This window comes from Phyllobates terribilis, unplaced genomic scaffold (assembly GCF_046119375.1).
Source record: "Phyllobates terribilis strain yellow unplaced genomic scaffold, ASM4611937v1 Scaffold_1__5_contigs__length_1240528914, whole genome shotgun sequence".
NCBI lineage: Eukaryota > Metazoa > Chordata > Amphibia > Anura > Dendrobatidae > Phyllobates > Phyllobates terribilis.
Genome location: NW_027362761.1, coordinates 717,336,810 through 717,355,936, shown reverse-complemented (window position 1 = coordinate 717,355,936; position 19,127 = coordinate 717,336,810). Strand labels below are relative to the sequence as shown.

At 42.2% G+C, this 19,127-nt stretch overlaps 1 protein-coding gene across 1 annotated transcript in view; it reads left to right on the top strand.

The window, feature by feature from the left end:
* The window catches only part of MUC16 (mucin 16, cell surface associated), a 90,251-nt gene that overhangs the window by 56,141 nt on the left and 14,983 nt on the right, over positions 1 to 19,127 (top strand). The window contains exons 35-61 of the mRNA XM_073642485.1: positions 204 to 350; positions 1,462 to 1,542; positions 1,635 to 1,757; positions 2,046 to 2,192; positions 2,490 to 2,636; positions 3,748 to 3,828; positions 3,921 to 4,043; positions 4,327 to 4,473; positions 4,772 to 4,912; positions 5,200 to 5,346; positions 5,645 to 5,791; positions 6,895 to 6,975; positions 7,068 to 7,190; positions 7,474 to 7,620; positions 7,872 to 8,011; positions 8,098 to 8,165; positions 9,108 to 9,280; positions 9,366 to 9,392; positions 9,498 to 9,652; positions 9,735 to 9,796; positions 10,580 to 10,749; positions 10,986 to 11,027; positions 11,240 to 11,379; positions 12,021 to 12,088; positions 13,587 to 13,756; positions 13,843 to 13,878; positions 14,220 to 14,383. Coding sequence (XP_073498586.1) covers positions 204 to 350; positions 1,462 to 1,542; positions 1,635 to 1,757; positions 2,046 to 2,192; positions 2,490 to 2,636; positions 3,748 to 3,828; positions 3,921 to 4,043; positions 4,327 to 4,473; positions 4,772 to 4,912; positions 5,200 to 5,346; positions 5,645 to 5,791; positions 6,895 to 6,975; positions 7,068 to 7,190; positions 7,474 to 7,620; positions 7,872 to 8,011; positions 8,098 to 8,165; positions 9,108 to 9,280; positions 9,366 to 9,392; positions 9,498 to 9,652; positions 9,735 to 9,796; positions 10,580 to 10,749; positions 10,986 to 11,027; positions 11,240 to 11,379; positions 12,021 to 12,088; positions 13,587 to 13,756; positions 13,843 to 13,878; positions 14,220 to 14,383 — 3,197 coding nt within the window. The remainder of the gene's footprint in view (positions 1 to 203; positions 351 to 1,461; positions 1,543 to 1,634; positions 1,758 to 2,045; positions 2,193 to 2,489; positions 2,637 to 3,747; positions 3,829 to 3,920; positions 4,044 to 4,326; positions 4,474 to 4,771; positions 4,913 to 5,199; positions 5,347 to 5,644; positions 5,792 to 6,894; positions 6,976 to 7,067; positions 7,191 to 7,473; positions 7,621 to 7,871; positions 8,012 to 8,097; positions 8,166 to 9,107; positions 9,281 to 9,365; positions 9,393 to 9,497; positions 9,653 to 9,734; positions 9,797 to 10,579; positions 10,750 to 10,985; positions 11,028 to 11,239; positions 11,380 to 12,020; positions 12,089 to 13,586; positions 13,757 to 13,842; positions 13,879 to 14,219; positions 14,384 to 19,127) is intronic.

Sequence of the window (19,127 nt, the reverse complement as noted above, 5' to 3'; positions counted from 1 at the left end):
GTTGATGGATCTGTTTTATTTCAATAGGCTTAGTTATTTAGTCATTTTAATGGAAAATTGTCCCTGCCGTTAATAGAATATGGCTCAGATTTCTTCATTACCACCATACTATTGCTGATATAATACACATTACTAATAAGCTAGAATACACATTTTCCTATATAGTCACTGTTATTTTACTTATAATATATCTCTTCTTTTAGCTGCTGCTCCTTCAACAGGAGCCGTAGTGAGTCCATCAGTCAGTAGTACAGGACCAGTCCAGACAGTGAGCCAGTCTTCTACCACTACCAATGTGCCCGGCTCTACAGTATCTCCTACAAATGTCACGTCAAAACCATCTACCACAGGTATGCTAGCTTTTACGAGTCATTTACATTTTCACATTACTTTTAATTAAAAAAAATAAAAACACATATCTGGAAACCATTAGGGAGGAGCTGTTGATGGATCTAATATTTTTCCTTAACTAGTCATTGTCATGAAAAATTGTCGCTGTTGTCAACAGAACATGGATCAGATTTCTTCATTACCACCTCACAACTGCTGATGTAATAATCATTGGTAATGATCTAGAATTCACATTCGCCTATGTAGGCCCTGTTAATATACTAACTGTATATTATATCTCTTCTCTAAGCTGCAGCTCTATTAACAGGCGATTAGCAACTGCAGACTGGGTTTGTCAAGTTGAAATAGCTGAGTTAAGCTGAATACCCTTGCAGGACAACATTTCTTAAATCTCCAATGGATAACTTGATCTTAGGGATATTTTCTCGGATGAGTCAACAAGTTTTAAACATTTTCCCATAGTAACTAAGCAAGTTAATAAATCAGCGATTCTTTCCAAAGCTGACTGATGATTTCAGCAGTATAGACTCTGCACCTCCCTGCCCGCTTGTCCTCCTAGTTTGGTGCAGGCTACTTTCATAACTATGTGGAGGAATATAGTTCACCATTAGCTGCACTTTTTTTGCATATCCCAAACCCCGATGTTTAATTAATTATAAAACTTTTCTTTATGTTCTAGAGGCTATAAAATGACAACTACATTTGAAAAGCTGTTCTGTTACCTTCCTTTGGATCAATTGTCATATGTAATAATAAGAGGCTGAACTTGATGGGCTTAGGTCTCTTTTAACCCTCTATACACAGTAACTTGTACCATTCACAGAGGTGGAGGAAAATATAGCTCTAGGAAAGTTACCATAATCCTTGGTTTTCATAAAGAAAAAAGTCGGCCAACAATAATTGTACTGTTTTTGTAGCTATAGGTCTCATACACATGAACATATCACAGTCTTCTGCATTGTCATAGTAATTAGTGCCCAGGACAGGAACAGATCATGTCTCGTAGCATTGCAAAATACTTTCCTATCTTCATAACTTTGGTGACAAAGTATTATTGTATTTTCTCTGTTGCCAAGATCCCTTTGTTTAATCCCTATGTTCTTTCCTCAGCTGAGGCTCCTATTGTCCCTGTAACTAATGCGCCGGTGCAGCAGCCCAATGGACCCAACACAACAGCAGCATCAACTACTGGTGAGATCCAAATTCTCTCACGTATTCCCTCATCTGTAACTATGATCGGCACTTGGTGAGTAACATCATTTCTTGCTTTATGTTATCAACAGAAGTGAGTCCATCAGTAAGTAGTACAGGACCAGTCCAGACAGTGAGCCAATCTTCTACCACTACCAACGTGCCCGGCTCTACAGTATCTCCTACAGGTGCCACTTCAAGACCATCTACCACATGTATGCCACCTTTAGTAACTACTCACATTTTCCAATTGCTTTGAGTTAAAAAATGCACACTTATCTAGAAACTAATAAGGAGGAAATGTTGAGGGATCTGTTATTTTTACAAAGCTTCGCTATTTAGTCATTTTCATGGAAAATTGACCCTGCTGGCAATTGAATATGGCTCAGATCTCTTCATTACGACCTTACTACTGCTGACATACGAATTATTACTAATATCTAGAATACATATTTACCTCTATAGATACTATAAATATACTTATAACATATCTCTTCTCTTAGCTGCAGCTCCATCAACAGGAGCCGTAGTGAGTCCATCAGTCAGTAGTACTGGACCAGTCCAGACAGTGAGCCAGTCTCCTACTACTACCAATGTGCCCACCTCTACAGTATCTTCTACAGGTGCCACTTCAAGACCATCTACCACAGGTATGCCACCTTTATGAGTAACTCAGATTTTCACATCACTTTCAGGTTATTTTTTTACATAGAAACATAATCTGTAAACCATCTGGGAAGAGATGTTGATGGATCTGTTTTTTTTCATTAGGCTTAGTTATTTAGTCATTTTAATGGAAAATTGTCCCTGCTGTTAATAGAATATGGCTCAGATTTCTTCATTACCACCATACTATTGCTGATATAATACACATTATTAATAAGCTAGAATACACATTTTCCTATATAGTCACTGTTATTTTACTTATAATACATCTCTTCTTTTAGCTGCAGCTCCAACAACAGGAGCCGTAGTGAGTCCATCAGTCAGTAGTACTGGACCAGTCCACACAGTGAGCCAGTCTCCTACCACTACCAATGTGCCCGGCTCTACATTATCTCCTACAAATGTCACGTCAAAACCATCTACCACAGGTATGCTAGCTTTTACGAGTCATTTACATGTTCACATTACTTTTAATTAAAAATAATAAAAACACATATCTGGAAACCATTAGGGAGGAGCTGTTGATGGATCTAATATTTTTCCCTAACTAGTCATTGTCATGAAAAATTGTCACTGTTGTCAACAGAACATGGATCAGATTTCTTCATTACCACCTCACAACTGCTGATGTAATAATCATTACTAATAATCTAGAATTCACATTTGCCTATGTAGGCCCTGTTAATATACTAGCTGTATATTATATCTCTTCTCTAAGCTGCAGCTCTATTAACAGGCGATTAGCAACTGCAGACTGGGTTTGTCAAGTTGAAATAGCTGAGTTAAGCTGAATACCCTTGCAGGACAACATTTCTTAAATCTCCAATGGATAACTTGATCTTAGGAATATTTTCTCGGATGAGTCATCAACTTTTAAACATTTTCCTATAGTAACTAAGCAAGTTAAGAAATCAGCGATTCTTTCCAAAGCTGACTGATGATTTCAGCAGTATAGACTCTGCACCTTCCTGCCCGCTTGTCCTCCTAGTTTGGTGCAGGCTACTTTCATAACTATGTGGAGGAATATAGTTCACCATTAGCTGCACTTTTTTTGCATATCCCAAACCCTGATGTTTAATTAATTATAAAAATTGTCTTTATGTTCTAGAGGCTATGAAATGACAACTACATTTGAAAAGCTGTTCTGTTACCTTCCTTTGGATTAATTGTCATATGTAATAATAAGAGGCTGAACTTGATGGGCTTAGGTCTCTTTTAACTCTCTATACACAGTAACTTGTACCATTCACAGAGGTGGAGGAAAATATAGCTCTAGGAAAGTTACCATAATCCTTGCTTTTCATAAAGAAAAAAGTCGGCCAACAATAATTGTACTGTTTTTGTAGCTATAGGTCTCATACACATGAACATATCACAGTCTTCTGCATTGTCATAGCAATTAGTGCCCAGGACAGGGACAGATCATGTCTCGTAGCATTGCAAAATACTTTCCTATCTTCATAACTTTGGTGACAAAGTATTATTGTATTTTCTCTGTTGCCAAGATCCCTTTGTTTAATCCCTATGTTCTTTCCTCAGCTGAGGCTCCTATTGTCCCTGTAACTAATGCGCCGGTGCAGCAGCCCAATGGACCCAACACAACAGCAGCATCAACTACTGGTGAGATCCAAATTCTCTCACGTATTCCCTCATCTGTAACTATGATCGGCACTTGGTGAGTAACATCATTTCTTGCTTTATGTTATCAACAGAAGTGAGTCCATCAGTAAGTAGTACAGGACCAGTCCAGACAGTGAGCCAGTCTTCTACCACTACCAACGTTCCCAGCTCTACAGTATCTCCTACAGGGGCCACTTCAAGAACATCTACCACAGGTATGCCACCTTTACTAGCAATTTACATTTTCACATGACTTACATGACTTTGTTTTCAATTAAATATATATCTGGAAACCATCAGGGTGGAGGCGGTGACAGATCTGTTATATTTACTAGGTTTCCCTATTTAGTTGTTGTACTGAAAAATTTCCCCTGCTGTTAATAGAATATTCATTACCACCTCACTACTGCTGACATAATCATCATTACTAATAAGCTAGAATACATATTTGCCTATAAATACACTGTTAATATCCTTATATTATATCTCTTCTCTTAGCAGCAGCTCCATCAACAGGAGCCGTAGTGAGTCCATCAGTCAGTAGTACTGGACCAGTCCAGACAGTGAGCCAGTCTCCAACCACTACCAATGTGCCCGCCTCTACAGTATCTCCTACAGGTGCCACATCAAAACCATCTTCCACAGGTATGCCACCTTTATGAGCAATTCCAGTTTTCACATTATTTTCATTTTTTTTTTTAAAGACATTTATCTGGAAACCATCAAGTAGGAGATGTTGATGGATCTGTTATTTTTTACTAGGCTTCCATATTTAGAAATGTAATGAAAAATTGCCCCTTCTGTTAATAGAAAATGGCTCAGATTTCTTAATTACTACCTCACTACTGCTGACATAATAATCATTGCTAATAATCTAGAATACACATTTTCCTATATAGACAATGTTAATATACTTATATTATATCTCTTCTCTTATCTGCAGCTCCAACGACAGGAGCCATAGTGAGTCCATCAGTCAGTAGCACTGGACCAGTCCAGACAGTGAGCCAGTCTCCTACCACTACCAATGTGCCCTCCTCTACAGTATCTTCTACAGGGGCCACTTCAAGACCATCTACCACATGTATGCCACCTTTAGTAACTACTCACATTTTCCAATTGTTTTGAGTTTAAAAAAAGCACACTTATCTAGAAACTAATAAGGAGGAAATGTTGAGGGATCTGTTATTTTTACAAAGCTTCGCTATTTAGTCATTTTAATGGAAAATTGACCCTGCTGGCAATTGAATATGGCTCAGATTTCTTCATTACGACCTTACTACTGCTGACATACGAATTATTACTAATAATCTAGAATACATATTTACCTCTATAGATACTATAAATATACTTATAACATATCTCTTTTAGCTGCAGCTCCATCAACAGGAGCCGTAGTGAGTCCATCAGTCAGTAGCTCAGGACCAGTCCAGACAGTGAGCCAGTCTCCTACCTCTACCAATGTGCCCTCCTCTACAGTATCTTCTACAGGTGCCACTTCAAGACCATCTACCACAGGTATGCCACCTTTATGAGTAACTCAGATTTTCACATCACTTTCAGGTTATTTTTTTACATAGAAACATGATCTGTAAACCATCTGGGAAGAGATGTTGATGGATCTGTTTTTTTTTTATTAGGCTTAGTTATTTAGTCATTGTAATGGAAAATTGTCCCTGCTGTTAATAGAATATGGATCAGATTTCTTCATTACCACCATACTATTGCTCATATAATACACATTACTAATAAGCTAGAATACACATTTTCCTATATAGTCACTGTTATTTTACTTATAATACATCTCTTCTCTCAGCTGCAGCTCCAACAACAGGAGCCGTAGTGAGTCCATCAGTCAGTAGTACTGGACCAGTCCACACAGTGAGCCAGTCTTCTACCACTACCAATGTGCCCGGCTCTACAGTATCTCCTACAAATGTCACGTCAAAACCATCTACCACAGGTATGCTAGCTTTTACGAGTCATTTACATGTTCACATTACTTTTAATTAAAAAAAATAAAAACACATATCTGGAAACCATTAGGGAGGAGCTGTTGATGGATCTAATATTTTTCCTTAACTAGTCATTGTCATGAAAAATTGTCACTGTTGTCAACAGAACATGGATCAGATTTCTTCATTACCACCTCACAACTGCTGATGTAATAATCATTGGTAATAATCTAGAGTTAACATTTGCCTATGTAGGCCCTGTTAATATACTAACTGTATATTATATCTCTTCTCTAAGCTGCAGCTCTATTAACAGGCGATTAGCAACTGCAGACTGGGTTTGTCAAGTTGAAATAGCTGAGTTAAGCTGAATACCCTTGCAGGACAACATTTCTTAAATCTCCAATGGATAACTTGATCTTAGGGATATTTTCTCGGATGAGTCAACAAGTTTTAAACATTTTCCCATAGTAACTAAGCAAGTTAAGAAATCAGCGATTCTTTCCAAAGCTGACTGATGATTTCAGCAGTATAGACTCTGCACCTTCCTGCCCGCTTGTCCTCCTGGTTTGGTGCAGGCTACTTTCATAACTATGTGGAGGAATATAGTTCACCATTAGCTGCACTTTTTTGCATATCCCAAACCCTGATGTTTAATTAATTACAAAAATTTTCTAGAGGCTATAAAATGACAACTACATTTGAAAAGGTGTTCTGTTACCTTCCTTTGGATTAATTGTCATATGTAATAATAAGAGGCTGAACTTGATGGTCTTGGGTCTCTTTTAACCCTCTATACACAGTAACTAGGTACCATTCACAGAGGTGAAGGAATATTATAGCTCTAGGAAAGTTACCATAATCCTTGCTTTTCATAAAGAAAAAAGTCGGCCAACAATAATTGTACTGTTTTTGTAGCTATAGGTCTCATACACATGAACATATCACAGTCTTCTGCATTGTCATAGTAATTAGTGCCCAGGACAGGGACAGATCATGTCTCGTAGCATTGCAAAATACTTTCCTATCTTCATAACTTTGGTGACAAAGTATTATTGTATTTTCTCTGTTGCCAAGATCCCTTTGTTTAATCCCTATGTTCTTTCCTCAGCTGAGGCTCCTATTGTCCCTGTAACTAATGCGCCGGTGCAGCAGCCCAATGGACCCAACACAACAGCAGCATCAACTACTGGTGAGATCCAAATTCTCTCACGTATTCCCTCATCTGTAACTATGATCGGCACTTGGTGAGTAACATCATTTCTTGCTTTATGTTATCAACAGAAGTGAGTCCATCAGTCAGTAGTACAGGACCAGTCCACACAGTGAGCCAGTCTCCTACCACTACCAATGTGCCCGGCTCTACAGTATCTCCTACAGGGGCCACTTCAAAACCATCTACCACAGGTATGCCACCTTTACTAGCAATTCACATTTTCACATGACTTACATTACTTTGTTTTCAATTAAATATATATCTGGAAACCATCAGGGTGGAGGCGGTGACAGATCTGTTATATTTACTAGGTTTCCCTATTTAGTTGTTGTACTGAAAAATTTCCCCTGCTGTTAATAGAATATTCATTACCACCTCACTACTGCTGACTTAATCATCATTACTAATAAGCTAGAATACATATTTGCCTATAAATACACTGATAATATGCTTATGTTATATTTCTTCTCTTAGCAGCAGCTCCATCAACAGGAGCTGTAGTGAATCCATCAGTCATCAGTACTGGACCAGTCCAGACAGTGAGCCAGTCTCCAACCACTACCAATGTGCCCGCCTCTACAGTATCTCCTACAGGTGCCACATCAAAACCATCTACCACAGGTATGCCACCTTTACTAGGAACTGTATCTGTTAACCATCAGGAAGGAGATGCTGACTTCTTTTCCACTAGGCTTAACTAATTACTTTAGTCATTGTAATGGAAAATTGCCCCTTCTGTTAATAGAATATGGCTCGGATTTTTTCATTACCACCTTACTACTGCTGGCATAATAATCATTACTAATAAGCTAGAATACACATTTTCCTATATCGGCACTGTTAATATACTTATATTATATCTTTCCTCTTAGCTGCTGCTCCATCAACAGGATCTCCAAACCTAGTGGATTTCACATTCAACGTGACTTTGCTAAATGTGACCTACAACCCAGAGCTTGATAATCCATCTTCCGAGTTCAGCCGCTTCATGTCAGCTATCATGATATCACTGGTAAGATATGTCATATAGGAACCATTTGTCTAAGTCTTTATCATATTTGTATACTGTATGTAAACACATTTTCATTTCTTTAATAGAGTGACCAAGTGTTCCAAAATACCAGTATAGGTGGAGCATTTACAGGCTGCAGGAATCTTATATTCAGGTAAGGCCTAAACTCACAGCTAAATATGGTGAAATAAAGGCGTATCCAGCCTTAGGATATAAATGACATATGCTTAAGATCAGAGATTAAGATCAGAGACTTGATTTGAAACTAATTGAATTTGCTATGAATTTCCCCCCAAAGTTTTTGCAACCCCGTTGACTGTTAGCAGCGAAACTTTTGATCGTTCTTCTGCCATGTCTGAATATCTTATCAATTTCAAGAGTGTTGCACCTCTCTGCTGTAAGACTTGTAACAATTTTTCACTTTTCAGAGTTAGTTAAATCTCTTGTTTGACCCATTTTTCCTGAGGAAAACAAGCTTCCTAATAATTTTGCAGACTTTGACAAAGACTTGGTAAAATCTGACTCCACCCCAGGCCAGTCATCACTCTGATTGATAGGTCTCTCTCATGTGTATAGATAGGGAGAGATCTGTCAGCCAACTAGATCATTGCAGAGAGAAGCCTACTGTGGACTGTACTGGACTATGCTCATCTCTCCCTATGTTCCTTCACCCGCTCTGCAAATTATGTTTTCTCTGACACACCAGTCATAGTCAAGCACTGGTTCATGCTGGAATAGATCAGGCAACATGAATCCAGTGACAGGTTATTTTTAAGTTATGATGGCAAGGAAAGGCTATCCTAAGTTGAGATTTTGCCAGCTAGAGCCATCACCGTTTGTGCGACCACTATATGTGAGATAAAGGTACAGCTGTCAAGTGCAAAATATTGTCTATATGCTACAGTACACGTGCCTGTCCCTAGTCCCTTGGTAGGTCAACTGGAAAAGATTGGAACCATGTTGATGTGCTATCGATTTAGTCAGGAAAGAAGATATACTACATACTACATATGAATACATTTTACATGAACTATATATAATAATATCACCATTTCTTCTGAAAGAATATATGTCTGTGATGTTTCTATGCTTTCAGGATTGGAAAGATACCCAACTCTCTCAGTATCAACTCGGTGTGCTCATACATTAACAATACGGTAGGCCAAGCGTTCGACAGGATAGTTGTGTACAAGGAATTCAGTAACCTCACAAGTGGCATCAAGAAGCTGGACAAATACCCACTGGATAGCACCAGTCTGTATATTGATGGTAATAATGGATTAACTTAGCTCATACACTATACCTGTATTGGGAAAAGCCAAGCCCCAATAACTAACATTGCTCTCTATTTCAGGTTATAATGAGCCAACATCATCTTGGAGTAAGTTAACTTACATTAACCATCAGAAACTGAAACTAGTAATGAAATCTAAGCAATATTGTTACAAAGGTGCTTACACGTGTAATCATTGTATTTCTTTTACAGCTACTGTGGCCTCCACCCTCCCCCCTATTACCACCTCTCCACCAAATTCTATACTCACTGTGAATTTCACCCTGACCAATCTGAAATATCAGGAGGACTTTGGGAACCCCAATTCTGGGAACTTCATTATCATACGTCTTTTTATAACTAGTCAAGTGAGTATTTAGATCTGTTTCCCATAAGTGAAGAGAATTTAGAGTATTCTTCAAATTCAGAATATTTTTCTCTTCCTTTTAGTTGCATGCTGTAATGAACAACACCAGTCTGGGCTCTTCTTTACCTTCATGCCAGATAATAAAGTAAGGAATACTGCACATTGTAGGCAATTTTTAGTAATTTTACCACCCACCAGATGCGTTCCAAAGCCAGCAAGAGGCAACATGCCTTGTTTTCCTGTCTGACCATGAATTCTGGAGGGTTTCACACACATATATATATATATACACACAATATGTAAACCCACCCTTAAAGAAGACCTATCACCAGGTCAAAGGTGTTCAGTTTCTGCTCTTATTTTATTCCCAGTGCTCTCCTGGGTATTCCATTATTTTATTTTCAAAGCCACCATACAGTTCCAGAGCTAGGGGCCTTTTATTTAATGCTAAATGTTATAGTTTTTACCAAGGAGGCAGTGATCACAGGATTCCCCCAGAGAATCCTGTGAGCCACACCCACTTGGAAAAGACCATAAACGTAGCACTAAATAAAAGGTCCATAACTCTGGAACTGTATAGTGGATTTAAAATAAACTAAAAAGGAATACTAAGGGGAGCAGCGGGAACAAAATAAGAGCAGAAACTGGACACTTTTCACCTGGTGACAAATACTCTTTAAAAGTTTTTGTAACTCAGAGGTTTATGTTCTTTAAAATATGTTTATACTTCGTATAGAAGACCACCACACATTGTTCTATAGTTAACACTGCATTGTCATCTTTGCATGTTTTTTTAGTTTCTTTCATTCATGGAAGAATGTATACAACTATGGTAGAACAGTCCTTTATCACCTTTACATGGTACAAACTATCTCTATAAAAAATACAAGTATCAGTAAAGAGTAAATGCCTTATTTCTGATCCGCAGTTTGACAAACAGTAACAATAACACCAAAGTCGATGCCATCTGCAACTATACCAACAAGGCTAGCCCTGTATTTGATACAGTAAATTTCTACAAGGAACTGAAAAATGTGACATATAACATCACAAAGTTGGGAGTCTACACACTGGACCCAAATAGTCTTTATGTCAATGGTATTATCTATCTATGTATCTAGCTATCAATCTACCTATCCATATATCTATCTATAATATATCTCTGCATCTTTTTCATTATCAACCTTTCTTTCTTTTTCTTTCTTTTTTCTTTCTTTCTTTCTTGTATAAAATACTATACTATACAACTGTATGTCAACATATCTTGAAAACAAAACGCATAATTAAGAATAATGCAACAAAACACTAAAATGTTCATCTTTTTCTTCACAAAGGATACAATGAACAGGTGATACCAAGCCCAGCTCCATCTCAGAGTAAGTTATACGAGTTAATAAATGGCATGGCAATGTTTATGTATCATTGAATGATTTTTATCATAGTAAAAAGCAATAAAAATAACCTGTCATTGCACCAAGGACATGGAATATTTTTTGGATCGTCAAACATAAATACATTTTAATAAACTTGAATTTAGTTAAATGTTCATTGTATATTCTTAGGCCCACTTTCTTCTCTTTTACTTCAGGTACAAAACTGACCACATCTACAAATATTGTCAACAGCTTTACCTTGAATTTCACTGTAACTAATCTACCGTACACTGCAGATATGGGGTCAGCAAATACCTCAGTATTCAACAATACTCAACTTTCCATCATAACTTTGGTAAGTAAATTGTCATTGTAAATTAGGTGTACAGGTTAAAAGCAGTATTCATAGTCTATAGGATGATAAGCGTGATCAGACATATTTATCTGACAACAAATTCATATCAAGGCCGCAACATGTAGAATGCAGCTCCATTAAGGCAACCTTTAAAGGGAACCTGACAGCTGATACATGTATCCAACACTGGCTGTATTATTTTTCCTATGTATGTCGACTCACTTCAGAAATCAATAGATATTTTAAAAGCATCCAGCCACCAAGTTGCACAGATGACTTGTCAGACATGCGGATCCCCGACATCTTCTCCAACCTGCTTCCAATGACTGACATGTTTGTCCCTACATACGCACAAAGGGAGAGACCTGTCACTCCAGGGGAGCGTGTGGGGATAAGCCGACACCTGTCACATTGGTCCGACTAGTCGTCTGTGTGGTTTGGTCTCCGGACACTTTTAAAGTACGTTTTCTCTGTCCACGAGCAGCGTGTATCAGCTCACAGGTTCCCTTCAATCAAGGCTTTTTCAATAAAAATAATGGGTTTACCCATTGACCGAAACCCCAAAAATATGTAGATACTTTTTAAGATGCATTTTTTCTTATGTATTTCTATTTAAGACTTTTAATTCTTTTCTTCTGTAGTTGCATGCGGCGATAAATAAAACTAGCCTGAAGGACAGTTCGCCCGTGTGTAAAGTGGAGCAATTCATGTAAGACATATTCTGTTTTCATTTAAAATGTAACTCTGCTCATTTTTATGGTAAACTGCAACTCATGAACTAACGCTAAGAAATCTATAGGCCACTGCACACATGAGAGAAATGTCAGATGAATGCCCCGAATTCAGCCCCACTGGCCACCAACCTCTCACAGGAGCTGCTGTCAGAAGTGCCTGGCGGCTGATTATACCGCTCTCCGCACTGAAAACACACGAATGCTTGGCCAAACCAAGTGTGCTTGATACGGTGGGGTACGGTCAGTCAAAATAGCTATTGGCAAAACGAGCATTTTGATGAGAGCATTCCTTGGTGTATGGGCTCCTTATGGCTATGTTGAAGTGCCATCCTTCTTCCTACCTTACCCAACCAAGAGACGATATAGAAATGCAATGTGACAACGTGGCTTCTGGACCTTCTCATTTTATTTTTCCTGCAAAAATAGGCTACGGAAAGTTTTTTGCAGTGCTGTATATTTGACCTGTCATTTTGGACATGCTACAACATACGGGTATGTTATAGAACAGGAGAAACTAAACATACAAGTATCCGTATTTTGCAGGAAATTAACTAGTATAACTTGGCTTATGAGACCACCACTTAATAATTGACAACTTATATATGAACATATATTTTAGGAAAAGTTGTCAGTGTTTGAATGAAGGAGTGGAAAACCACCTACTGGAGTAAAAAGGGGACGTCTAGAGATTTTTGAGGATTTTAATATTGATGACATAGGATAGGCCATCAATATGAGACTGGTGGGGAAACCGGCTCCCCATACACACAGCAATCATGCTGTGGGACTCTGTTGAGTGTTGCTGCCTCTTTATTGCCGCATTCTTTGCACGCCATACATTTTGCATCATAGTCACCACTAAAGGGTAGTGATGATGTGATGACTGCCATTATGTCATGAGGCACCTGCTTTCAAATACATGTGTATATGTAAAATATATATAAATATATGTAAAGTTAGAGCACATTACTTCTGCTACATAAATAATTTTTGACAATGATATGCTTGAGATTTAATGAGCCTTTCATTATGTATGCAATATCAGGGCATGCTGAGTTATTTCCACACTAGAATTGTATTTGATGTGTAAAGGTGAGAAACATATCTAGTGCTGTTATGTTTAAAGGGGGTTTTCCATGCTGAAGATAAATGACTTCAGTCCTTGCATTCTGGATATTGTCAGACTTTGGCAATATGCAGTCACATAGAATAACTGCAGTAATTTATGTTCACCCTGGAAGACCCCAGTTAGTCCTATCTCAACCTTCCATGGCTGAGACCTCTAAGAAATCTATCAAGATGCCAACTATTGGAGGCAAGGTAAGAAATGGCTATGTATGGCTGGGCCAGGTGCTGTTCTGTATCTCATAATCTATGAACTATGACATACAAGAGGTATATAACAACAAATGTAATAGTTAATGTTAGTATTTAATAGAAAACTTTACATTGTTTCCTTTTTTCACGTCCTAGGTTGGCAAATTCCAAAGACACTAAGGTTAATGCCATCTGTACGTACAGCAATTACTCTGCATCTACCCCATTCAATACAGTCGCTTACTACAAAGAGTTGAAGGACCAGACAAGAAATGTCACCACACTTGGATCCTACACTTTGGATCCAAACAGCCTTTATGTCAATGGTAATAACAATATCCATATCTCCTTTTATTTATTTTCAGCTCTAAAGCATTTTCTACAGATGGTGACTTTTTTTCTTATCTTGTAGGATATAATGAGAAACAGCCAATTGTCCCAACTGCTTGTAAGTATTTCCTGCAAAGAAAATAGTGACTGGTGAATATTCTGTATTAGAGAGTCCTCCACATTAATAAAGTTAGGCTGTAAAAACAATGCAAATAAAATAATTAGAAGAAAGTGTGCGGCTAATGAAAGTAATCTCGTCAATATAAAACTGAGTCATGTACTGTAGTAATGTATTAAAGGGGACCTGTCAGCACATATATGCTGCCTAATCACTGCTGACAGCCTTGGTACTAAAAAACAAAATAGCTTGGCACTTCTTAGGGGAATAAAGATTTTTTAGTGCCACATCATCTCATCAAATCTTGAAGCATTTCTTCTCCTTTTTATTCCTTTTATCAGCGGTTGAGCCTCCTATAGGGGCGGCGACCCAACCTCCAGTTGAATCCACAGTATTTGAAGATGTCACTCTCAACCTTACACTGACAAACCTGATCTACACATCTGACCTTGGGATAAAAAACTCTGCAAAATATAACTCCACTACTGAAAATGTCATTGCCTTGGTAAGCAGTAACACATACAATAAGAATTATACATTGCCTTGGCCATTATTTTGTTTTATATGATTAAAATAAAATTCCTTTAATTTTAATAAAAAAAAACCTCAAAGGCGTATAAAAATATATAACTTACTGATCGATGGGGGTCTGACCACTGGGACTTCCAGCAATCCCAAAATTGGTGCATATTCACAGTCTCTGCTCCATTCATTGTCTATGGGACTGACAGAAATAGGCAAGCCATGTACTCACCAGTCCCTTAGACAATGTATGAAATAAAAGCTGATATGAGCACCTCAGCCCCATTTAGAATGGTGCCACAGTACCCTTTTCTCTGTGTTTCAGGCCCCGATCTCAGGATCGTTGGGGGGTCCAAATGGTCAAATTCCCAGCAAACAGCTAGTTATCCTATATCCATAACTTGATTTTTGGGGAATTTTCCTCTAACAGGTTTCTAGACCCAACAAATTTTACAGACTATAAAAGTTCAGGAAAGCCGAGGCACCAAAACCGCAGGTTCTTGATAAAAATTTGTTCTTTATTCCATGTCAGTTAAAAACATCACGGGATGACACAGAAGGCAACGTTTTGGCCATAATTGGCCTTTTTCAAGCCCTCAAAGATGTCATACAGCTATTTTGGTGCCTCGGCTTTCTTGAACTTTTATATTGCTTTTGGACCTGGTGGGAGACCCAGCCAAGTTCAGCACAAGTCTATCAATGGTGCATACGAATCTACCTTTAAACTTTACAGACTATTAGAAAGAGAATCTGGCAAATGGATATTCCCATTTGATAAAGGGATGGTATATCCCAGCAAAATATAATCACTTTATATTCTGTCATGGTTGGATCCCAGGAATCCCCATCAATCCTGAGAATGGAGGGGCCTCAACAAAAGATAGTGGTAGTGACGCGCCCCCTGGGCCATATTCTTTAGGGGAATACCCGGAGCCGGATCAGATGGGGGTTGTAGTCTTCCGAGTGGCTGTGACCCGGTCCGTGCCCAGGGTGTCAAGCTCAGAGTATGTGGCAGTCCTACAGATGTTATAAAGTTCTTAATGTCGACTACGCCACCCGTTGTATTGCGGTCACTATGGCCGCCGCTGCAGCAGGGTCCGCTGAGGCTGATGGTGTTGGTGCAGCTTTTGGTAGTATAACCCCCAACGGGTGGGGTATAGCCTCAGGGGGTCAGGTGCAGAGGATGGGGGTTGTGGTGGTGCAGCGTAGATGTTAAGTGAAGACAGAGTCGGGTTGTGCAGTTTAGGGTATTTACTCACTGCTGATGTTCCGGTCACTCCAGCTTCAAGTGACCACCCGAGCCGTGCTGCGTCCACCAGGTCCTGGATTCAGCAAACCCCCAAACAAGTCCGGAGCGTGACCCTGAGCTCTCCTTCTGTCCTTTCCTCTGGCCGTCCCCACTAGTGATCCACCTAGGTCCAGCTCCCTCGGGCCTTCTGTTGGGAGACCCTTGGCCTTGGGTTCCCTGACCCTCCACGTGGTCTGCCTTCGGGGTGGATGTGGTGGGTGGCCGTGGCAGACGCTGCCCACGGCCTCCGGTCTCTGGCTAGGGTGTGCTTTTGCCCCCACCAGTTTGGGATCCGGTACCCTATTGCCGACTCTTCACCCGGGGATTGAATTTGGGTTCTCAGAATCCTTTCTTTTCACCCCCTCTGGGTCTCTCTTTCTTCTCCTCTCTCACTCTGGGCTGCTCTGCTCTTCCGCTCTCTTTCACTCCTCTGCAAAGGCTGACTGACTGACCCTGATCTTTGATGGTGCCCACCTTATATACTCCCTCTATGTGTGAGCTCAGGTGACCAGCACCCAATGAGCTCCTATCTTTACCCAGGCTGCTCCCCCTATCTGCCCCTACACTACTTGGGATGTTCCACCCCCCTCCCACTCCAGCCAGGAACAGACTCGGTCGTACCTGCACATTTCTAAGTGGGAGTACCGTTGGTCTGTTCCTCGGAAATGGGATGTGTGTAGTGCATGCAGCTCTCTGAGCTCAGGTCCACACTCCATCCTTACCCGGGAGTGGAATATCACACCTCTGGGTTGAGGTGCAATACCCCTGTAGCAGCCGAATCCTCAGGGTGCTACATTCCCCCCTGGTAAATCACAGCACGTCCTCGGGCTGTAAGAACAAAACACCACAAAACATACAAATTTTTGCATAAACATATAAAACATCATACAAAACATTATATATATATATATATCAATAAAACTTTTCATATAAAACATTCTTGTAGACTTTTCCTCGCTTCTAGCTCCTCCTCCGGTCACTGTGCAACGCGTGACCGGGTAAAGTGCGACAGTCTTTTCTTGAAAAAAACTCGTGGCTTTCCTGTAAAACCAGTAGGGAGCGCTTTAGGACGCGCAACTATATACAGGGGATATGGCCGCTCTCAGTCCTCGGCCAGGTATAAGGGAGGAATGACCGCTCTCAGTCCTCGGTCAGTGGGATTTAAGGGATAAACGGGTAAACAGTTCACACATGCTGGTCCCAACGGGGACTATATTATCAGCAGTAACAGTTCACTGTGCCCCGACGGGCAACTATATACAGCTTCTACTCCGCTGTACTTAACGACGACGTCCTCCTGCTCTTTCTTTGTAGTTACCTCTAGCTTCAGACCCGTCCGGGTCCTCTTGTTCTTCCTCCTCACACCGCAGCTCTTCCTCCGTCAGGCGATGCACATGGAGGGCGTAGGGTCCTTTGGCACACTTGTGCCGGGTGAAGGTGACTTCGTCCCCGATGTAAAGGTCACGACCTCTGTGTCCCTCCGGTAGGTGGGACTCAACGTCTCTCCTGGTCACGAAGACGTCGCCTGGGGTGCGGTGGTCTCGGATGAAGCCCCACCCATGCTGCATGTTAAACTTGATCACAGTCCCGGTGGTGCGGGGACTATGCGCTGCACGGGGGTCTCTCCTGGCCCGGCTCTTCTGCTCCGCACTCCTTATTTGAGCTTGCTGTTCCCGGACCCGCCTCTCTCTCCGCTCCCTCTCGAAGACCTCGAGCTGCTGCCGGCAGCACTCTGCACGCTCCGCTGCAGCTGCCCGGGTCTCCTGAGTGAACCCCATGAGGTCTTCTCCGGTGGGGTCCCACTCAAACTGCGCTTCTGCTAGCGGGGGCGAGATCCTCTTTACGGGCTTTGGAGCCGGGATCAGGGGTGCACACATGGCCCCAGCCTTCCTCTGCCGTTCCAGTTCATGATATTCCTGGGGCCAGATGAAAGGCTGCCCATCCGGGCACGTGTGTTGGGTAAACAGGTCCTCTCCCAGATGCGGCACTCTTGGTCTTATGGGTGCGGTGGTGTTAGCGCCCGGGTTGCCCGGGCCTTGCGGCCAGGCCTGGGGTATCTGGAAAGTGAAGGGCACCGTAAGGATAGCGGCGCCCTGGGCTACTTGGCCCTGCGACCAGGCCGGGGGCTCCGCGGAGGTAGGGGGCGCTGTTGGTATTGCGGCGCCCGGGGGCACTAGGCCTTGCGACCAGGCTGGTGGTACTTCCTGCTTGGTCACGCTCGGGGTCGAGGCGTGTGACGTCACAGGGGTCGCGGCTGCGGCTTCCGGTTGAGGCCTAGTCTGTGGCGGTGACGTTGCGGTTACGGGCACGGCAGGGGGTACTTCGGGCTCTGCGACGGGGAGCTGGGGCAGGTACGCGGTTTCCCGGTTTGGGGTATAGACGTCCCCTTTACCTGCCTCCACTCGTTCGGCTCCCTTCTCGGCGCCGTCTCCGGCCTTGAGTCCTCCTGCGCCATCCTCAGAGGCGGTCTGTCTCCTCGTCTTGGGTGGCGTGCTCCGCTGACGGGTCTCGGTCTGCTGGGCCATCTCACGGCTCCACTCCGCCAACGTCTCTCGTTGCACCCGGGCCATCCTCCTTGCGAGGCCCTCCAGAGCGGTCTGCGCACACTCCCGGTCTCGGGGGAGCTGTGCTAGGACCTCCACTAGGCCTAGTGGGGTCGTTGCTTCCAGCAGGCTCCTGACCAACGGGTCGGTGCTGCTCTGCTCTCCTTCCACTGTTGTCTCCAGCAGGCTCCTGGCCAGCGGGCCGGTGCTGCTCTGCTCTCCCTCCTCTGTTTCTAGCAGGCTCCTGGCCAACGGGCCGGTGCTGCTCTGCTTTCTCGCCATCTCCGGGTAAGCTCCTCCGATACTTTTCTCCAGGCTTCTTGCCTCCGGGTGCGCTCGCTCCAGACTGCTCCAAGCGACACCCATCTTTGCTCTCTTCTTTCGTCTCCTCCCCCTTCGAGGGCGGTCCCGGGGCCACTTGGTGATTGTCAGCTCCAGGGGCTGTTCTTTCACGCTGACAGACACCTCTAGCATCACAGTCTCTGTTGGTGGGGGCGGTTTCCACTTTTGGCGCCATTTTCGGTCCTGGCCCACGATGGGAGGTGGCCTCTTGCCACCCTCTGGCACGCCCATAATGGCGTCCGCTCTGACAAGGCGGGAAACCTTTGGAAATGGCGGGAACCGCTTCCCAGTGGCGGGAAACTCTGCAGATGGCGGGAAAAAGCTGTTAATGGCGGACAACCGGCGGGAATCGACTGGTGATGGGGTCCGATGGCGGGGACCCTCCGGAACCGGCAGGAGACTTCTTTTTGAGGTAAACTTGTTCTTTTCTTCAGGCACGCAGTACCCGGGTGTTGCGGGCACGTAATCCTGCCGACTACGCCAAAGTTGACGCGCCCCCTGGGCCATATTCTTTAGGGGAATACCCGGAGCCGGATCAGATGGGGGTTGTAGTC